At 37.5% G+C, this 20,385-nt stretch overlaps 1 protein-coding gene across 1 annotated transcript in view; it reads left to right on the top strand.

Annotated features, from left to right (window-relative positions):
* LOC127655031 (sodium leak channel NALCN) overlaps positions 1 to 20,385 on the top strand; it is a 162,416-nt gene that overhangs the window by 36,889 nt on the left and 105,142 nt on the right. The window contains exon 12 of the mRNA XM_052142622.1: positions 3,822 to 3,908. Coding sequence (XP_051998582.1) covers positions 3,822 to 3,908 — 87 coding nt within the window. The remainder of the gene's footprint in view (positions 1 to 3,821; positions 3,909 to 20,385) is intronic.

The raw sequence follows: 20,385 nt of genomic DNA, 5'->3' as shown, positions 1-20,385 counted from the left end.
ATCCAAATAATTTTTATAAAATCGCGGTAAACATCCAAATGCTCTCTGAGCAAAACTCATCGGTGAGTTTAACAACAATCAACACATGCAACAGCATATGCGCTCGTCAAGCTATCTGCAGTCCAGTTCCGGAGGAGCATGAGTGTTTAAGCTTGTCTGGAGATAGTTCAGTTTCAGTCTCCAAAACATGAACTAGCAAATTTTGGATGAGCACATTTGACCATGTCTTATTAACTCAAATGTATTTATGCAAATTGCTTAGCTGCTGGGTGCAGTCAAAACTACAGACAAAAAAAAAAAAAAGCTATTACAGATGTGATGTCAGCTCATGCAAAACTCAGATGAAAACCAAACCTTCAAAGTAAATACAAACCTTTAATTTATTCTCCATTCTTTTTTGTAGTGCTCGTAAAAAGATTTTCATTGAACTTGCCTATGCATATATCCTGACAGTGTTTTGTTCTACATCGTTCTCAATCCTGAACATTATCTAATCAGTTTGTTCACCGTTTCTGATGATTATTATCTGGAGATAAGTATCTGGCTCCTGTGTGGAAATTAATGTGTGCAGGATAAGGAAGGCAGATTTTGCCCACATTGAATTGGAGAATAATAAATATTTCTAAAAGGAAAAACAGACATAATGCTCTTTTAAAGTTTTAGGCTACATTTATTTTGTCTAAAAAGACGTTGATATTGACAAAGATACAGTTTTTAACATATCAAAATAGTTTTCATTTTCACTTTGTATGTTTTTATTTTCAAAGTAATTTAATCAAAAGTTATTTTAGTTTATTAGTTGAGGATGTAAGGTCACCTGTGTAGGTAGGTAAATGCTTCGAGGATACCCTCAGCGCGGAACACCACTCTCCAACGTGGCACTCCCTGCTACCTTGCCCCACTAAGGGCGTTTGCATATGCAGTTACCTCGACGACTGGCTGATTTTAGCGCACACTCGAGAGTTACTGTGTACACACAGGGACCTGGTGCTCACGCACCTCAGCCGTTTAGGGCTTCGGGTCAACTGGGAAAAGAGCAAGCTCTCCCCGGTTCTCTTTTCTCAGCATGGAGTTAGACTCTGTGTCAATGATAGCCTCACATGCGAGCACGCACAGTCAGTGCTGAACTGCCTGAACTTATCCAGTTGGCAAATGTCGGTCTCACGGTACTTTCAGAGGCTCCTTGGGCATATGGCATCCTCAGTGGCAGTCACGTTGGGTTGATGCACACGAGACCGTTACAGCACTGGCTCCAGACCCGAGTCCCGAGGTATGCATGTCGCCACGGCACACATCACGTGGCTCTCATTAATTATGATTAAGTCACTTATTGGAGTGATATTATTCTCATGGCTTTTTGAAAATAATATCACATGTATTTAGGTACAGCTTTGAAGCGAAATCTTTCAGAAACATGGATGAGATTATTTATAAAATTATATCACAGTCAAGTCGTTTTTGAACACAGACAAACTTTATTGCTATTCTAAACATAAATGTAATCTTATATATATATATATATATATATATATATATATTACACATACATACATATATACATACATACATATATATATATATATATATATATACATGAGACAGGTGATAAAAAAATAAAGGTTAATAAAATTAAATATTAATTGTAGCCAGTTCATTAATGTACAGTGTGAAATCTTGAACTGACTACCCAGGATTAATAACACGGGATTAAGTATGAACAGTGCGAAATGTGGAGCAAGATAAACGATTATGTAAACCCATAGTTAAAAATGACCCTGAGTTAACAATTTCAAGTGTGAAAAGCCCAATAATGTTCTTAGAATTTGCCTTTTGGAACTCTTACAACTGGATATTGTTGTGACCTGGAAAACAATTAGCCTTTCTGTGTCTAAAACTCCATTATAGTACACTGAAATAACTTTGTGGGGGAAAAAGGTACCAATTAGCTAAGTCGTATTATACAGTATAACACTTAATAAACTAAGGTTTTGTGCATCTTAAGAGGGCGATGCCTTTAGTGTTAAAGACATAAAACGAATAGAAGGTTCTCCTGGGATTGCGATGATACTCTTTGGCATGATTTGTACTCATCTGTTTTGTGATGTAACTGTCGTTTTTTTTTTTCTTCAATAAAGCCCTTTAAGAAGATTAGCACATGAATTGCAAAGTTATAATTACAAGACAATGAGGGAAACTTTTTAAATATCTATTTATGTAGGTAACCTTTTTAATCTGTCAGAGCTGAAGGGGCATTGTGTGCTTAATGACTGTCATTTCTCTTGGGTTTTATTGGTTATCTTTTCTTCTGGACTGATAAAAGACAGACATAAGTGGAAAAGCAGCAGTGCACAGTAGCAGTTAACTTTTGTTCGTGGGGGAGGTAAATTGTTATGAAAAGAGGCATTTACACAGACTTTGTAATGTAGCACAGAGGCATATATTTATTTACACAGGAAACACAATTGCTGGAAGTAATGTGTTCACAAAATAAAAAAAAGATTGTTAATTTTCATGCACAATTGACAGACATTATTTGAATAAACCCCTTAGTATTAAATACAAAATTGGCATGTAACTTGTCCTGCACCATATGTTCTAAAGAATTGAATGATACCTTAAATTGTGCGGCTTGTTAAGGAGAGGTGGATTATTACTCTGAAGTATTCAGACTTAAGATTTTCACTTGATTTACACAAAAAATGCCCGGAAAATCTCTAAAATTGAGGACAAATCTAGGGACCAGAATATCACAGACATTTGGGGAGTGGGCCCTTCTTTTGACTTGGGCCAGTAAGCTTCAAATTAGCAATTACCTAGAACACCCTAGCAACCAGAAGCAATGTGCACAGAACACTTATTTATTAAAATATATATTGTATTAAAATGGGTTTTATTAGGCATTATGCATTACTTTTATAATGCAGTATTTATGCAGACTTCAAATAAAGAGTTACCTGATAGTTCTCTGGGTGGATGGTGTACATGTTGATATGAGTAGTCTCTGCTGTTTGCCAGATTCAAGGTGGCTTCTGTAGCATCGCCTCCCTTCTAGTCCCTGTTGTCTCCGACACTGTCTCCTCGTATCTGTCATGGTGAAGTCATGGTGCATTTAGATTTTGAAATGTGAATAGCTGCTCGCTGGATCATGAAGCCAATTTCTTGTGACCTTGCCTATGTTTATAAAATGTCTATGAAGCTGGCAGTAAGCCTTTCTGTGTTCAGAGAATTCCTTTGAAAATAATGTAATCATAAATTGACTTTAAAAGTTGTATAAAAAACACTTTAAAATAAGGTTCCATTTGTTAACATTAGTTCACAACTTTAATTAACATAATGAACAATACTTATTAAGAATCTATTAATCTTTAATGTTACTTTCAACATATAATAATACATATTTAAAACAAAGATTGTATTAGTTAACATTAGTTAATGCACTATGAACTAACATAGACTATTAATGAATAATTGTATTTTTATTAACTAACATTAACTAAGATTAATAAATGATGTAACAAATATATTGTTAATTGTTTGTTCATGTTATCTAATGCATTTACTAATGTTAACAAATGGAACCTTATTGTAAAGTGTTACCAATTTTTATTTGTTGTTTATTTTCCCCACATTTTTCTTCCTATCTGCTCGTTTCTGTAATCAAATATGCATTTGGTTGACATCTTTATTAATCATCGGAATGAACTGTTTTTTAATGTAGCTATTTGAGTGTTCACTGTCAGAATGCCAATCATTTAAGCCTATTAACAACCCACCTTCAATTTCTTTCCCTCTTTCTCTTTTGTCTTTCCTTCTGGTGGCAGATGTTTCATGAGGACGCATCTGGAGGATGGCAGCTCGTGGCAGTGGACGTGAATAAACCTCATGGCCGGGCACCTGCCTGCCTCCAGGTACCAGACATGCGATTTAATGGCACTGACGCTCCCAATCATCAGCACACCCTCAGTATTTCTTCTCTGCCACATCTAATGCCACACTGCTGTGTGGGAGTGCAAAAAATGTGCCTCGGGCGGCTCAAACGCAAAAGCCACATATAGATTTAGCTCAAACTAGCTGGTATGATCTTGACAGAGTATGAATAGACTGTCGAATGCACACAAGTTTTCTTTTCCCCACTATAGACCTTATTCCCAGTAGTGGCATGTTAGATTATTAACAGGAATGAAAACAAGGCTGTGAGGGATAGACTTACAATCTCTTCAATGGCTTTCTGTGCATAATGCACTATTAAGCTCAGAGATCACATCTAAATTTCCATCTACTTAAATTTTTTCCAATGTTTCATCAGTGAAATGATCCAAAACACTTTAAACAACAGTACAACCCATTGAAGGGACATAAGTCTATCCCTCACAATCTCATTGTCATTCATGTCAAAAAATAAAGATGGCACTACTGTGAATAGGGTCCATTGTTATTTAACACACTCATAATACAGTGGTATATTTTTTATATAACTCCTATATACACACACATAATACACTTGACAAATTACTTTGCTGAAACACAAGATAGCCTTTAGAAAAAAGCTTTGCTGTCTATTTGCTGTCTGTAGCTTTAAAGTCAACATGAAATACTTAAAAAATTTATTATTTTCTTAAAACCCATCCCTGGCCTGATTGTGCATAATTCAACATTGCAGGTTTTTCCAAATATTTTTTTTTTTTGTCTTCATAATCTTTCAACAACATGTGATGGCTTGTTCTGCCTCTGAAATGAAAATAATATTGTCCCATTGCCAAATAGCTATTTAGCATTGATTTAGGCATTTTCGAGCTCCTTGGTTTTAAGCTATTTAAATAACTGCCTTCCTGACATCTTTCTAAAATCTTGACAAAATCAAGTCCCAGCCTACATTTTTATTCTTGGTCAATACTATTTGACTTGGAAATGTAAAATTAAGAAAATTAAATGGTTGAAAATCTTTTTTTTATGTTGACTTTAATAGAAACGTTAAGTGGCTTATTATATTTAATGAATGTTCTAACGACATGCTTCATGGTTTTTGCCATTAAGGTAGTACAAATAAATTATGAATTGTATAGGAGGGTGGTGATGTTCTCTCCTGCATGCAGACATGCGCTCTTCTCACACCGCTGTTCCGCAGCTCGCACTGCTTTCCAGTGAGATCACAAGCAAAATGTAAAACAGATGTGTTCCCGCTCATGATATACAGTACTGTGCAAAAGTTTTAGGCACTTGTGAAAAATGTAGCATAGTGAGAATTTCTTTAAAAATAATAACATCAATAGTTGTCATATCATCTATTAAAGTAAAACGTTTTATTTAACACCAAGAAGCAATATTTGGTGTTACCACCTTTGCCTTCAAAACCACAACAATTATCTTAGGTACACATAGACACATGTTTTTTTGGTTGTTGGCAGATAGGATGTTCCAAGTTTGTTGGAGAATTTGTCACAGTTCTTGTATTTATTTAGGCTCTCTCAGTTGCTTCTTTGTCTTCATGTAATCCTAGACTGACTTGAAGTTCAGTTGGGGCTCTGGAGACATACAGTACCAGCTGTTACAGGGTAACTTGCACACTTCTATTCTATTCCATTCTATTCTATTCTACTTGCAAAATAAATGTTTGGGAGTCTAAAATGTATAATTCCTATTGACACTCTAAAGCTGTAGATATAAAAAAAAAACGCACAAATTTTGTGCCTAATACTTTTGCACAGTACTGTACATCCACTGTACAAATACAATATTTGTTTATCAAAGTAAAAATTATATTATGGCAGATTTGTATCCTGAACTCCTTGTACTAGAGGCAAAAACTTTACCATTAGATCAAATGGTCATTCTGGCTGAAATTATCAATGGATTTTTTCACTGACTAACAAAATCTCAATACTTAACGTGTTGGATGAATGGATCAAATTAAGTTCTCAAATTAAATTTGTGACATATTTATTGTATTTATCAAATAGTAAAAGATTATTTGACATTATATGCACATAACCTATAATGTAATGCAGATTTTTAAAATATTAAACAGTAACCATAAAATCATTATAAAGTATATTTAAATCAATATCACACAAGCAAGAGTGCGATATGGCCCTGTAGCAAAGTTACGGGAAGGGCGATCAAGGAGGACACAGGAAACGGGGTTTGACTGAAGGTAGGCTTTTTAAATTTCTCTTTAACGCAACATACAGTACACTGGGTTGCTTTTTTAGGCTTTCTCTCTCCCCCACTGGAGGCTCGGAGTCTGCTTTTATGCCGCTCTCCTCGTGCTCACTGGAATTAGAGACAGGTGTTAGGCATAATTTAGCTCAGGTGTAAGCGCCCTTACCGCTTTCCTCTCCCGAATGGGCGCTTGACCACGCCCCCGCTGCCACAGGCCCTACTTCAGCACTGCTGTGATTACCTACGGCACTTGGCCTGCGGCCGAATCACAGTAGTGCTGAAGTAGCGAGTGTGATATTGCTTATATACAATGAGCATAAAAACATATTTGTGCACGAAACTACTTTCTTACATGTCGGATCACAATCTGCCTTTGCTGGTTCAAACCAAATGATGCGTCCAAGCATTCATTAGTAATTCATAAATGTCACTTCAGAAATAGTATCACGGCTTGTGCTGTTTCTAACAAGTTATTGGATAAAAAAGGATGGATGTATGTGTGTGTGCGTGTGTGCGTGTGTGTGTGTGTGTGTGTGTGAGAGAGAAAGAGAGAGAGAGACGGAGCGTGTGCGATCACCTGTTGCCACACCCAAGCAGAGATGCTGTCTGCTTTCTGAAGATCAGCTTTCTCAGTGGAAAAGTAGCCATCCAAGGGGGGTATTTCTCCCTATTTCGCGGTAGCTGGTGCACAAAAGTCTTTCACTATAGAAACCGCAATGTCCTCCATTTTAAACAGTGTGTCCACTGCAATGCGGAAAGTCCGATAAGAGGTAAGCGCCTTCAGTTTGTGTAATTAATGCAATTAATAGTCTGCTGTGTCTCTAAGTTGTGTAAATCCGTTTATAGCTATTTCCTAGCTTTAGTAATGTAGTACTAACACGAGTATGTAAACAAAAATACATGTAAAAAAAAAAAGACAAACAGTATCTCTTAACGTATCTGTACTTCTCTTAAACTTTAGTTTAGAACAGCACGAACACAAGCGGAGTGAAGCGTCGGAGTGCTGATGGCATGAGACCATCAGTGCTCATGGAATGTCTCTCATCCAATCAGATTCGAGGACTGGAACTAACTTGTGTGTGTGTGTGTGTGTGTGTGTGTGTGTGTGTGTGTGTGTGTGTGTGTGTGTGTGTGTGTGTGTGTGTGTGTGTGTGTGTGTGTGTGTGTGTGTGTGTGTGTGTGTGTGTGTGTGAATTGTGAATTCCCAAAGATTCTTTTTGCAAATAGAAGAATATGGAGCCCTGCAACAGATGGTATGGCTCCATGATGAATTGTGTTTAAATAGCTGTAAGGAATGGGAGGGAGAGAGTCACAAGTTAGGAAAAAGTTAATATCAAAAAATGTATTTGAATACTTCATACAATCTTTAAGATTTGATGGTGTAATCATGGTGAAACTCTTACATTTTGTTCTCACATGCATGTGCTGGTTTACGATTTCTGAGGCCCCAAGCTACCGACCAACCCAGAGCTCCATTTAGAAAATATTACTTAAAAAATTACATACATTTGGTTTTAAATCATAATTTTAAATTCTTCATATCAGCCGTTGTAGCCAAGTATATTCAAAATGTTTAATTAAATAAAATTCTAGTTCAAGATAATTAGGCAGATGCATGTTTTCCAGTTTTTTTTTGTTTTTTTTTTTTAAATACAGTGATAAAAAAAAATCTATAATTGCCTACATGTTTTTTTTTACAAAACCCTTTTTTATGAACCGGATGTGCAAAACCTACTACTTCACTCACTAATATTTGGAATTCAGTTGTTATTTATTATTATTATTATAACATAACAATGATTAATTGTTGTCCAATTTTTCATTATAATATAGAATGATACAATATGATTAATATTACTTAAATTTTTGTGTACAATAGTAATATATTTATGTCTTATTTTCTTTACTTTCACCTGGATGTTAAATTCTAATGCTGCAGTGTATTTTTCATGATGTTGCAAAAGGCTGTATTTTATGTAAGCATTGTAGGCACAACATTCATAACAGTAACCAGCCACAGTAAACAAGGCGTGGCTGCCCCTCAGTACATTAGAGCAGAAGGAAAAAAACATTGCAGTTTATCAAGCGCTGAAACTTTGTGCAGAATAATGTGGAATAATATTAAACATTGTAACGTCACCTCTTTGCAACCTGAACTTGTTCAAAACGTAAAATCTTTGTGACACCTGTGCTAAAAACAGTCTAGATACAGCGCAACGAATGAAACAGAACGCAGGTGTCTCAACGTGTGTTTTTGAGACCTGAAGTTATTTTTAACTTGACAAAGTGTCTAAAAATGTGCCGGTCCTGCGTGAGACACTGAAGAAACAGCGAGACGCGATGCAGCCTTCCAAGGACATTCATCCAGCGCGTTTACATAGAAAAACAATGGACACGCATGCAAAAACGTGTTCGGTGTGAATGGCCCATAACTCATGGGCGAAACAAGCTCAGAAGTCCTGTATATTTTTTCATAAATTACAAACCCGTACCCAAAGCCCTACTTGAAAAATGGACCCGAACCCGGCCTACCTCTAACGTGAACCGCTCTAAGAGCGCTGACAACAGCTTATTCATGCGTGTACCCAGAACGACAGCTTTCCTACTGGGGCGGGGGCCCCCTGACGTCTGGGGCCCCACAAAATTGTGTAGTTTGCGTACGGCTACTGCTCATATGACTTGTCATGACTTGAAATGTGTCTATAGTAGAAAGCATTTGAAACATTCAGAACAAGCTATAAAAGACTGAGACCAAAGACTGGCATTTAATGACATTTCTGTGGCCAGGATTCCATGATAAGGACCCGGCAAGTAAAGAAAAGCTATTGCATTTCCTCAGAGAGGGGCAGAGGTTACAGGGGGAAGGATGGAGGTGAAAAAGAGAGAGAACACAGCAAGGAGATAGAAGTGTAGTTCATCATAGACTTCAGTCACAATAGCTTTTAGCACAACGCAATGGTCTGTGAACTATGATTTGTGCCACAAAAATAGCAGACAAATGAACACCAGCCTCGATCTGGACAGAAAGAAAAGAGACTCCTTTTGCTATAAAAAAAAAAATAGGTCCGTGTGTATAATGCCTCAAAAAGGGCATTTCAATTTTGAATAGATTCCCATTTAATCTCACAAAGAAATGTTTGGGTCATATTTCACCTTGAAAAAGTAATTGCTATTATTGTAATGCAAATCAAAATTATTATTTAATCTGTAAATACATTAAAACAGTATGTTATAGTATTTTTATAATAAAAATTCTTTAGTAATTTAAATTGTGATTTATGCGTCATGTCCAAATAGGATGATTTTCTAGAATCATTTTTGCCTTATAGCAATGAGACAGATGGACAGGTTTTGTGAGATTCATCATCCTTACTGCAGTAATAGATCAAGTTGGGTTCATCAGGTCTTCTATATAGCTCTTTTAATAAGCTTAGATCAGTCAGTGTAGTATCATTGTAGTATCTGGTGTTCCATCCACTTATTTTTATGTTTATTTTGGGATGTTGCATAAAAACTGCTGGAAAGATGCAAATATAATCTCCAAAATGCATAAAAATATACGCTCACTTGAGGTGGAAAATGTTTTTATTGTATAAGAAGAAATGTGCATGAACTATGATGGAAACACATTTACTGAAATAACCTCATATTGAATTTATTAGTAATACATGGTGTGCATAAAAAAAATTCATGCGTTGAATAACTGGATTAACCAGCGGATTAGTCATCCCATCTGAAATGTTGCTCTGGTTATCTTGAAATAATGGTGTCTAGAAAATCCAAAGCCTGCATAGAGTTTGCAGAGCAAATAAGTCAAATTCAAACCTGAACTGTGCCAAAGAGCAGGCTTATATAAAATATATTATAGATCCGCACGGCAAAGACATGAGGAAGGAGGAACTTGCACATAGTGCTACCAGGCCTGTGTGACATGCTGTCGCTCCCAGACATGAGACAAAGTTCTTTACAGTGTTTTGTCTGCTTGATTTAGGCCCAATTATTTTATTAGTAAAAGAGTAACAGTAGCAACAATTCCTCTGGAAGGGACAATTTTGTACTTTTTTCGCCCATTGTGATTAAATGTTTTTTCGCATTAATTTAATTCGCAACTTGGATAGAAACATAGCCATTGTTAATTCTGCTGGTTCTTAAATGAAACTAGAGTAGGGAACATCAAATGTTTAATATTGTAAAACTTCACATTGCAATTTTCATGTTTGTGCTTGGTCTTTATTTCTCCAGGTTATTTACAAAATAATGTCTAGACAGCATCTGCAGCATGAACTTTCAGAAGTGCATTAAGAGTAATAGATTTACAGTGGAAGCTATGGCTTCTAAAACATCTAGGATACTATTGCAACTCCATTCCCTGATGGAGGGAACAAGACATTGTGTCGAATGAAGCGACATTAGGGGACTTTCTTGAAGGCCTCGGTTACCTCTGAACTTGAGAAAAGGCCAATGAGAATTTGGCAGACATAATTTGCATGTCCCTCCCCGGACATAAGGGTATAAAAGGAGGGAATAGGGCATCTGTTCATTCAGGTTTTGCACAGAGGAGCCGAGAATAAGGTTCGTCATTACAGAATTTGCATGTCCCTCCCCGGACATACAGGTATAAAAGGAGGGAATCGTGCATCTGTTCATTCAGGTTTTTCACTGAGGAGCCGAGAATAAGGTTCGGCCGTTACAGTGGACACAACGTCTCGTTCCCTCCATCAGGTAACGGAGGTTACAACAGTAACCTAGACATTCCCCGTCTGTCGTTCACTCTACGTTGTGTCGAATGAAGCGACAATAGCGGTCCCTATTCAATCACGCCATGGTCTGAACTGTGTACGTGAGCTGCTGATGCAGGTGCGGGCAGGCAGTTGTGTGCCAAAGCAACAGGCTGCGTCAGACTGCACGTACCCTTCCCCAATGCCTCATAAAAATAGTCATAAACTTTTTAGGTTCCCGGTATCTTGGAGGGAGGGAACAAAGCGACTTGCAAAGCATGGGAGCAGGCCGCACCATCCGCGGCTTTTCTCTCTCTGTGTTTCTCGCATAGAGTTAAAAGCGGCAGGGGCCATTTTAACGCTATCACACGCAATGGGGAAGGCGTTATTTTCCAACTCCTATTCTTTCAGGGGGAAAGACCCCGCGGAGACCACTACCTGCCCAGGCTGTGGGGAGGTAAAGTGTGACGAAATATGTCACATGGGTTTTCAGGCCACAGGGGTCTGGTCGGGGAATTCCTCTGCCATCGAGGGTAGTGAGAGCGGACGAGCGTGGAGGTCGGTTACGAGCAGTGAAAGATGCCTTCCACGACCCCGTCAGTGTATTATGCACCGGAAGAACTTATGAACTTGCTCAGGTCATTTCCCAATCCTCCCCTCATTAATTTGGCTTGCTTCTTCACAAACTTATCTCAGTACTAATAAACCATAAAATAATAATTTAAAGGGGTCATGATATACTATTTTTTTTAATAGTTTAATTATCTTCCCTGAGTTCCACTGATAATGTTAGTTACGTTTTTATTTTCACAAACTGTCATAATTTAGTCATATATGATCATTTTCCACCCTGTCTCTGGCCCTCTGTCTGAAACGATCGGTTTTGGCCTAAGGGCCTCCTTTAAACTTCTAATGTAAACGGCCACTGTTATGATGTGCTATAACATCATGCAGCCCCTCAAATACAGCAATGTTTGAAACTCAATTAGAAGAGAATGGACAATACATTTCAGGGTTCACACGTAACGTACATCCAACACATATATACGTATTAAACTGATTCATTAAACTGTTCACTTACTGTAAGCATAGCATAAACTATCAAACAGTCATGACATTTGAAATATTAATGAATTAAATGGTTACTTATGCTTTTTTAATGGCCCCATCCTTCAATAACAGTTCAGATGGGCGCGAGAACGTGTCCATGACACGTTTGTGCTCAGAACAACAAGATGCAGCAACTGAATGAAACATGGTCTCCTTTTCAGAGTTGTAACTTGAAACCGCATGTTTTAAAAGTGGTGCAAGATAGATGACAATTGTCAAAAATGTCTGTGTAGTGCATGTTGGTATACAAAAATTATTCATAATAGTCCAGATGGGTCCCCTTTGGTGTTCAGGAATAGTAAGGCCACACTAGGCCTGTTTGTCCTACTCTCTCTTTGAGTACGAAACTGAGCCCCAGTGGGTGGGGCCAAGAGTGCAATGATATAAAATAGGTGTTGATGTTTCTTACTGTAGAGGTGGTCATGAATTAATGACATAGGGAAGTTACGCAATGTATACAGTTGCTGGTCATATAATTAGAATATCATCAAAAAGTTGATTTATTTCAGTAATTCCATTCAAAAAGTGAAACTTGGATATTATATTCAGTCATTACACACAAACTGATATATTTCAAATGTTTATTTCATTTAATTGTGATGAATAAAACTGACAACTAATGAAAATCCCAAATTCAGTATCTCCGAAAATTAGAATATTACTTAAGACCAATACAAAAAAAGGATTTTTAGAAATGTTGGCCAACTGAAAAGTATGAACATGAAAGTATGAGCATGTACAGCACTCAATACTTAGTCGGGGCCTCTTTTGCCTGAATTACTGCAGCAATGCGGCGTGGTATGGAGTCGATCAGTCTGTGGCACTGCTCGGGTGTTATGAGAGCCCAGGTTGCTCTGATAGTGGCCTTCAGCTCTTCTGCATTGTTGGGTCTGGCGTATCGCATCTTCCTCTTCACAATACCCCATAGATTTTCTATAGGGTTAAGGTCAGGCGAGTTTGCTGGCCAATAAGAACAGGGATACCATGGTCCTTAAACCAGGTACTGGTAGCTTTGGCACTGTGTGCAGGTGCCAAGTCCTGTTGAAAAATTAAATCTGCATCTCCATTAAGTTGGTCAGCAGCAGGAAGCATGAAGTGCTCTAAAACATCCTCAGAAAACACAGTGGACCAAAACCAGCAGATGACATGGCACCCCAAACCATCACTGACTGTGGAAACTTTACACTGGACTTAAAGCAACATGGATTCTGTGCCTCTCCTCTCTTCCTCCAGACTCTGGGACCTTGATTTCCAAAGGAAATGCAAAATTGACTTTCATCAGAGAACATAACTTTGGACCACTCAGCAGCAGTCCAGTCCTTTTTGTGTTCTGACGCTGTGTATTGTTCAAAAGTGGCTTGACACAAGGAATGCGACAGCTGAAACCAATGTCTTGCATACATCTGTGCGTGGTGGTTCTTGAAGCACTTACTCCAGCTGCAGTTCACTCTTTGTGAATCTTTCTGAGTGGTGGTGGCGTAGTGGCTAAAGCACAGGGCTGTTAATCAGAAGGTCGCAGGTTCTAACCCCACGGCCACCACCATTGTGTCCTTGAGCAAGGCACTTAACTCCAGGTTGTTCCGGGGGGGATTGTCCCTGTAATAATTGCACTGTAAGTCGCTTTGGATAAAAGCGTCTGCCAAATGCATAAATGTAAATGTGAATCTCCCCCACATTTTTGAATGGGTTTTGTTTCACAATCCTCTCCAGGGTGTGGTTATCCCTATTGCTTGTACGCTTTTTTCTACCACATCTTTTCCTTCCCTTCGCCTCTCTATTAATGTGCTTGGACACAGAGCTCTGTGAACAGCCAGCCTCTTTAGCAATGACCTTTTGTGTCTTGCCCTCCTTGTGCAAGGTGCCAATGGTCGTCTTTTGGACAGCTGTCAAGTCAGCAGTCTTCCCCATGATTGTGTAGCCTACAGAACTGGACTGAGAGACCATTTAAAGGCCTTTGCAGGTGTTTTGAGTTAATTAGCTGATTAGAGTGTGGCACCCAGTGTCTTCAATATTGAACCTTTTCACAATATTCTAATTTTCTGAGATACAGATTTTGGGGTTTTTCATTAGTTGTCAGTTATAATCATCAAAATTAAAAGGAACGAACACTTGAAATATATCAGTCTGTGTGGAATGAATGTATACATTATCCAAGTTTCACTTTTTGAATGGAATTACTGAAATAAATCAACTTTTGAATGATATTCTAATTATATGACCAGCACCTGTAGAATGAGTAGAGAACAAGGCGTTTTTGCAATGTGTTTTCAAAAAATGCTTTTATTGCATTGGGGATTAAGTTTCAGGTTTATTTATTTGTTTATTTAACAGGGACAATGCAGAAACTGTGCTACAATTTCAAGCAACCGCTGCTCCACATACAGGCTTCCTGCCAAAGGCTAATTTGCAGCCCCAGTCCTTGGTTAGGCTTTAACAACAATAAAACAATAATAAGTTCTGAAATGTACAGTATGTTTTTATAGTAGAATGACCTATCATATGACAAAATATCAAGAAAATGTTGTTCCCCATGACATGAACCCTTTTAAAACAAAATTGTTAATGTCTGCAACACATTCTGTATGTCATATATCACCTGACATTTTATTGATCAATTTTAGGTATTTGGTTTGTTATTCACAACTCAACAGCATAGATTAATGATGGTGTGTTTCTGGTGTGTTTGTGTGGGCTGGCTCAAACATGTTCTTTCTGATATATGTAAAATGGAAGTAGTTATTATTCTCCATTTGGTTGTCATTTATTATATGGTTAAGTTTAATGAGGTGTGCATGATTCTTCTCCAAAGGCTGCTATGGTGTTAATTATGCCTTTTGCATTTCCTTACATTATAATTACAGAACGGATATTCTAATGGATATTCTAAAGAAAGTTGAACTGGAAAACTTTTCAAGGGTTTTGAACATGTCTTACTGCTCTTCAGGGTCTTTATATATGAACGTCTCAAAATAATACATGTTTTATTGTAGTTTAAATCCTGAAAATGTCAATAAATGGTTTGCTATTTTAATATAATAGCATACAAATCTGTACAAAATCAGACAAAAAAAGTCTTTATATTACTTTACAGATACCAATTTGGCTCAGTTTAATAGGCTGTGACTGGTGGGTAGTATTAGTTTCTGTTGTACCTAGTGATCAAAACATTGCAGATGTACAGTATTTTACCTACGTTTTAACCAAAACATATTTTATTATGGAAGAAAGAGGATTTTTCACTTGACACTTTATCTTGCCATGCCTGGTCAAGACATAATTTTTTTTTTTATTAAATTTACAATGCATTAAATACATATGTATTGACAACCACCTTAACATCTTGGACTAAGCACAAATCCTCATTTGTTCTAAACCTGAATGACATTCTCTCTTACAGTATGTTGAACACAAAAGGAGATGTTAGGCAGAATGTTAAGGACTGACTGCCTGAGTCAACTTTCATTGTCATTGTATGGAAAAAAAGATACCATGAAAGTAAATCGTGGCTAACATTTAGTCCCTAACATTTTAAGGTTTGGAACAGCATGAGAGTAAATGATGACAGAATTTTTATTTTTGGGTGAACTATCCCTGTAAGCTCAAAACAGATGATCAGTCAATCTTTACACCTCTCAGTATTCTAAAGTCTGTGTTCCATGATTGATAACCCTGTTAAGCAGAATTTACTGGCAATGGAGGAAACACCTTGGCTTCTTTATGCAACATTTACACTCCCACACCATGATTATTTATTTAGGGGAAACCCTTCATTACCTCTCCTCTGACCTTGCCACATTTAGTTCCCCAGGGGGACTGTTTCTCCCAGCCATTAGTGTGCCTAATTAGCAACCGCAAACCTTGAAGCTCAAAACTGAGCCTGCCTACATCCCTAACCTGGTTGCAACAGCTTGAATGGTGGCTGGAGAATTCTAGAGGACAGTCGGTTTTAATTAAACAGCAGGCCCCAGACTGAGCATGAATCACCTCACTCCAGTAAAAACTTTAATAAGCAGTGTGATTTAAATACTGCAGGTCTCCCATCAGCTATTTTGTTTATCCTAATTAAATGGAGTGGAAGTGTTGGGGGTTTGCTTACAAAAAATGTCAAGTGGAAATCCCTTGTTTTTGTTTTTTGTAAATAAAGTATTTTTATTTGCCTGTTACTACAGTTTAGTTAAAATTATTAGGTAATTATTCATTTTTATATTTTTTAATTATTTAAACCAAATTTTTCAGATGACTGCACACAAAACATCTTTTGTTACACTAGTTTGCTTATGACTAATATTTGGCGTGTTTAATGCAATGCTTAATTGGTGTCAACTGGGGTTTGTAGACAGTTCAGTGTTCTCTTAAATATGTGATACAAACCATTAAAAATCCTGCCATCTGTCACAGCTCTTAAAATCTTGTTTGCATTTTTGCATATTCAGACTTGCTATGGTGCGTTTGGTTATGAGACACCTGACAACGGTTGGTGTCATTAATGTCAACCTGGTGCAACACGTCTTAAAACACCATGGTTGAACAAGTGCATGCACGAATGGTTGAACCATTCCTTTAATCAAGTGAGAGTGGTTTAATCAAGTTCTGTGTGTGTGTTTTTGTGTCTGAATGACAGACAGAGAGGCAAAGACAGACAGAGATTATCTGCTCTGGTGGCTACAGAGGAGAGAATTTGATGGCATCGAAAGAGAGCGAGAGAGAGAGAGTGCTGACCAATGGCACATCCATCATTTCCACTGCACACAATGAACAAACAGTAACTTTATTCTTGTTATGCTTGTACAGTAAAAAGAGAATTCTTTAGCTTATCCCCTTTATTCCTATTCATCCCTGGTCTTAAGGCACATCCCCTAAACATTACTCTTAAGGAACACCCAAAGAGCTATGTCCCTGATTTGTGTGCCTTAATCGCTCGACCTTACTACAATTATTGGGAAGTTTTCCAAAATTACCAAGAAGTCTTAATTAGACATACTGCAAAGTAAGTCAGTAAATGTTTGGTTAAATTACACAGTTGTCCCCTGAATGATAAAGAAATATTGTTCATCCCTTTGAGTTGTTTCTGTCTTTGATACTGGCATCGAATTGACAAAGCATGACAGACTTCTTGCTGTAAAGAACACTAATTGCTTGCTCAGCTGACAGGTATAAAGCCTGAAGTTTCAAATATACAAGGAGGAGTAGTAACAAGATGCCCTAAATGTTTGTTTGGAGAAAGATACAAATTGGGCTGCATCAAATGCAGTGAATTGGAGAAAGAGACGCATCTCTCCCTCACAATAGTTGCTATTTAATTGATTGTGACAACTCTGGTTTGTGTTCTTGTGTTACCAGCAACATCAGTAGAAGTAGGCCACCACCTCTTGAGTGCATCAACAGTGCTGTTTTTATGTTCTTTATATGAGGGAAATACTGTAGGCCTCACATCACAGATGAAGTATGGACGAGCAAGTAATGCACTAGCATGCTCTCAGACCCTGAGTTAAATGCTAAATGTACCCACAAAGGAAAATTCTGTCATAATTTGTTCACCTTCATTTAGTTCCAAATCCTTATGGCCACCTTCTGTGGAACACACATTCTCCTTTGTGGGTTCATGTGTGCATAAGATAAGCTCGTTCACGTGTTTATTTGTTCACACGTGAGCTTGTGCTGTTTTTGCTTTCACAGTGTTTAACCTCCAGCGTCCGTATGCATGGAAATTAAATTTTGGCTTCGATATAGGCTATGCGTAATTTCATTTAATTTAAACAGACTGATCTCAGTTCAAGAGAATCTAGGCTGTCATTAAAGGTTTAAACTTTCAACAAGTCATGTGACAAAACAACATGACGCCGATCTCAGCTGAGTTTGTCTTTGGGAGAAACTGCAACAAAACTACATGTTAAGAAACCTAATTACATTAAATTATGTACTAATTACGTTTTTACATTAAAACCTGTTTGAGTCAAAAGAGTAGAGTCTCTAGTTTCATCCGATATGCCATTTACATTTTTTTTATTGATTTATTGCGAAACAGCACACTGTTTAACACAATGACCACATATAAGCTAATTGTCCTTAAAATATCCTATATTCAATGTGCATTATCACACTGGGAATGAATGGATGCATCCAAAAGCTGGGAAATGTCACTTTCAGAGGCTGTATACGGAGTTAGGATGAAAATAAGGTCCAGCTAGACAGCACACTGGAGGTTAAGTCATTCCCTAATTAGGGAGCAAGGGAGCATCCTATAGCTTTCCTTTGCAGGCAAGTGTATTCACTCCCAACATCTGGTTAAAAGTTCAGTTTCAGGCTGCAGATGATGCTTGGACCACTCAACAAGTTTGGCAGACATGGTACAATGGTAATCATTCCATAGATTCAAAATGTATCCTGTATCATTTTATTTTAACTTGGTTGGCAGTGACTGGATGAAGCTGGGCATTACTTAATTAATTATGCAAATGTCTGATATAATGTCTGTAATGTCACAAAAACATGAATAACCAACACTTCTGAAAACATAAACATTTTGATGTTTATCAAAATGTTCTGAAAACACTTCTGAAACATTTATGTAAAATTTATCCCCACTGTCCACATTTGTGGACATAAATATATAGGAAAAGTATTTGTTCTAAAAAAAAAAAAAATGCTTAGGGGCTACTAGCTACAAATCAAAGAGGAGACTGGAAAATTAACACAGCAGTCACGTTCGGGTATCGGGAGGTTAAACCCGTGGCCACAGTACACTTTTCGCTCCTTTCACTTCCATTCATATGCATCTGAACGTGGGAGTTGTGAAAAACAAGCTTGTGAAGAAATTTCCGCATTCCGCAGCACACAACTATGAGCTTCAAATTTGTATGTGAAAAGTGGAGTGACGAATAGCAGTTCGAAACATCGCATACTGACATTTTGGCTCAACAAAGAATACATAGTATTTTAAATCAGCATTTTTTTTGTTGCAGGAACATGACGATATATTTTTACAATATATTTTGAATAGGATATTGTTTGTGATTTGTTATTTATTCAAAACCAGAAGCCCTTGAGCGTGACTCATATTTAATCCGTTGCGATGTCCGAATTAATTTTGAATGCACAGTGCCTAGTGTGAGTGCAGCTTAAGTGTGAGCAATTGCAATCAAGCTTCTCTCATGCACTCATGAGCATGCAGAGGAGGGCTATGATGGAAGTCAAGATTTCTACTGTAAAATAATATAAGTGAGTCCCTATGAAATGAAATTGTATTGAAATTATAGACCAACACATTCTTCAAAATTACTCCTTTTTGAGTTTTCTGTAGAATAAAGAAAGCCATACAGGTTTGGAACAACATGCTGGTGAAAAAATGGTTGCATATTTTTTATTTATTGTATTAACTGTTCCTTTTAGAACACGTCTTTCAGAAACCTAGGAGTATTTTAGGTGAAGTCAAGGGCTCTGAGAAAATGGAGCCATTTGCTAGTCTCCCTTCAGCCAAAACACCCTAGGGAAAGCAAACACTGAGGAGCTGAAAATGTCAAACTGCTTTGTCATGCCCCATATTAGTCATAGAGGCTGCTCTGAGAAATTTGAGCTGTGATCCAAGACCAGAGGAGCAGACAGGCCAGACCGCTGCTGTCCTTTCCTCATCTCTCTCCCTCGAAGGTATTGACCTGTTTCATGTGACGTTACAGTATAACCGGTAGCCATGTTTGTGATCAAAATTCGGGGTGTGGTGGAATAATATGGTTCAAAACAGTGTTACTATGAATGCAAACTTTAATACAGTGAAAAAGACCCTATTAACCTAACATAAATATATATAAATAAATAAAAATTTCCAACATTCTTTTGAATGTCTTTGTACTAAAACAAAATATTTGATGCCATGAGTGTACCTTCATTTACTATTACTATTATTTTAAATGGTCATTGAAAATGAAGCAATGTGATAATTTTACCTGCTCACAAAAAGTAGTCTGTTAATTTACCTGATGAAATGTAATGTTTTGCTGACACTTTATGCTATGACACTAGAGCTAATATGTGCTTCTAAATCACTTGCACATTTATTAGCAACTGACACATAAGTGCCAGCTTTACATGTCATACATTCTGCTTCACACGGATCTCGACCTGGACGATAGCATGGGAATTTTTTGTGCAAGTCTTCTGTAAATTTGCACTTTCGTTTAGGCATTGTTTCCACTCAGCTGTCATTTGCTGCTACTGTCAAGCAACTGTTTGATGCTGAACACAACAGCGATTCGCACGTTCGCGTAGAGATTGACAGGTAGGAATTTTGCCAATAGTTGCTGAAAGCCTCTAATAATCGACCAATTGGTGTGCTAGAAGGCCGGACTTACAAAGAGGGGTTAAAGCAATGCAAATATGCACACACAATTAAGTATTAGACCAG

The sequence above is a fragment of the Xyrauchen texanus genome, chromosome 14 (assembly GCF_025860055.1).
Source record: "Xyrauchen texanus isolate HMW12.3.18 chromosome 14, RBS_HiC_50CHRs, whole genome shotgun sequence".
Classification (NCBI taxonomy): Eukaryota; Metazoa; Chordata; class Actinopteri; order Cypriniformes; family Catostomidae; genus Xyrauchen; species Xyrauchen texanus.
The sequence above is the reverse complement of the archived record's forward strand: the minus strand, read 5'-3'. Positions and strand labels throughout refer to the sequence as shown.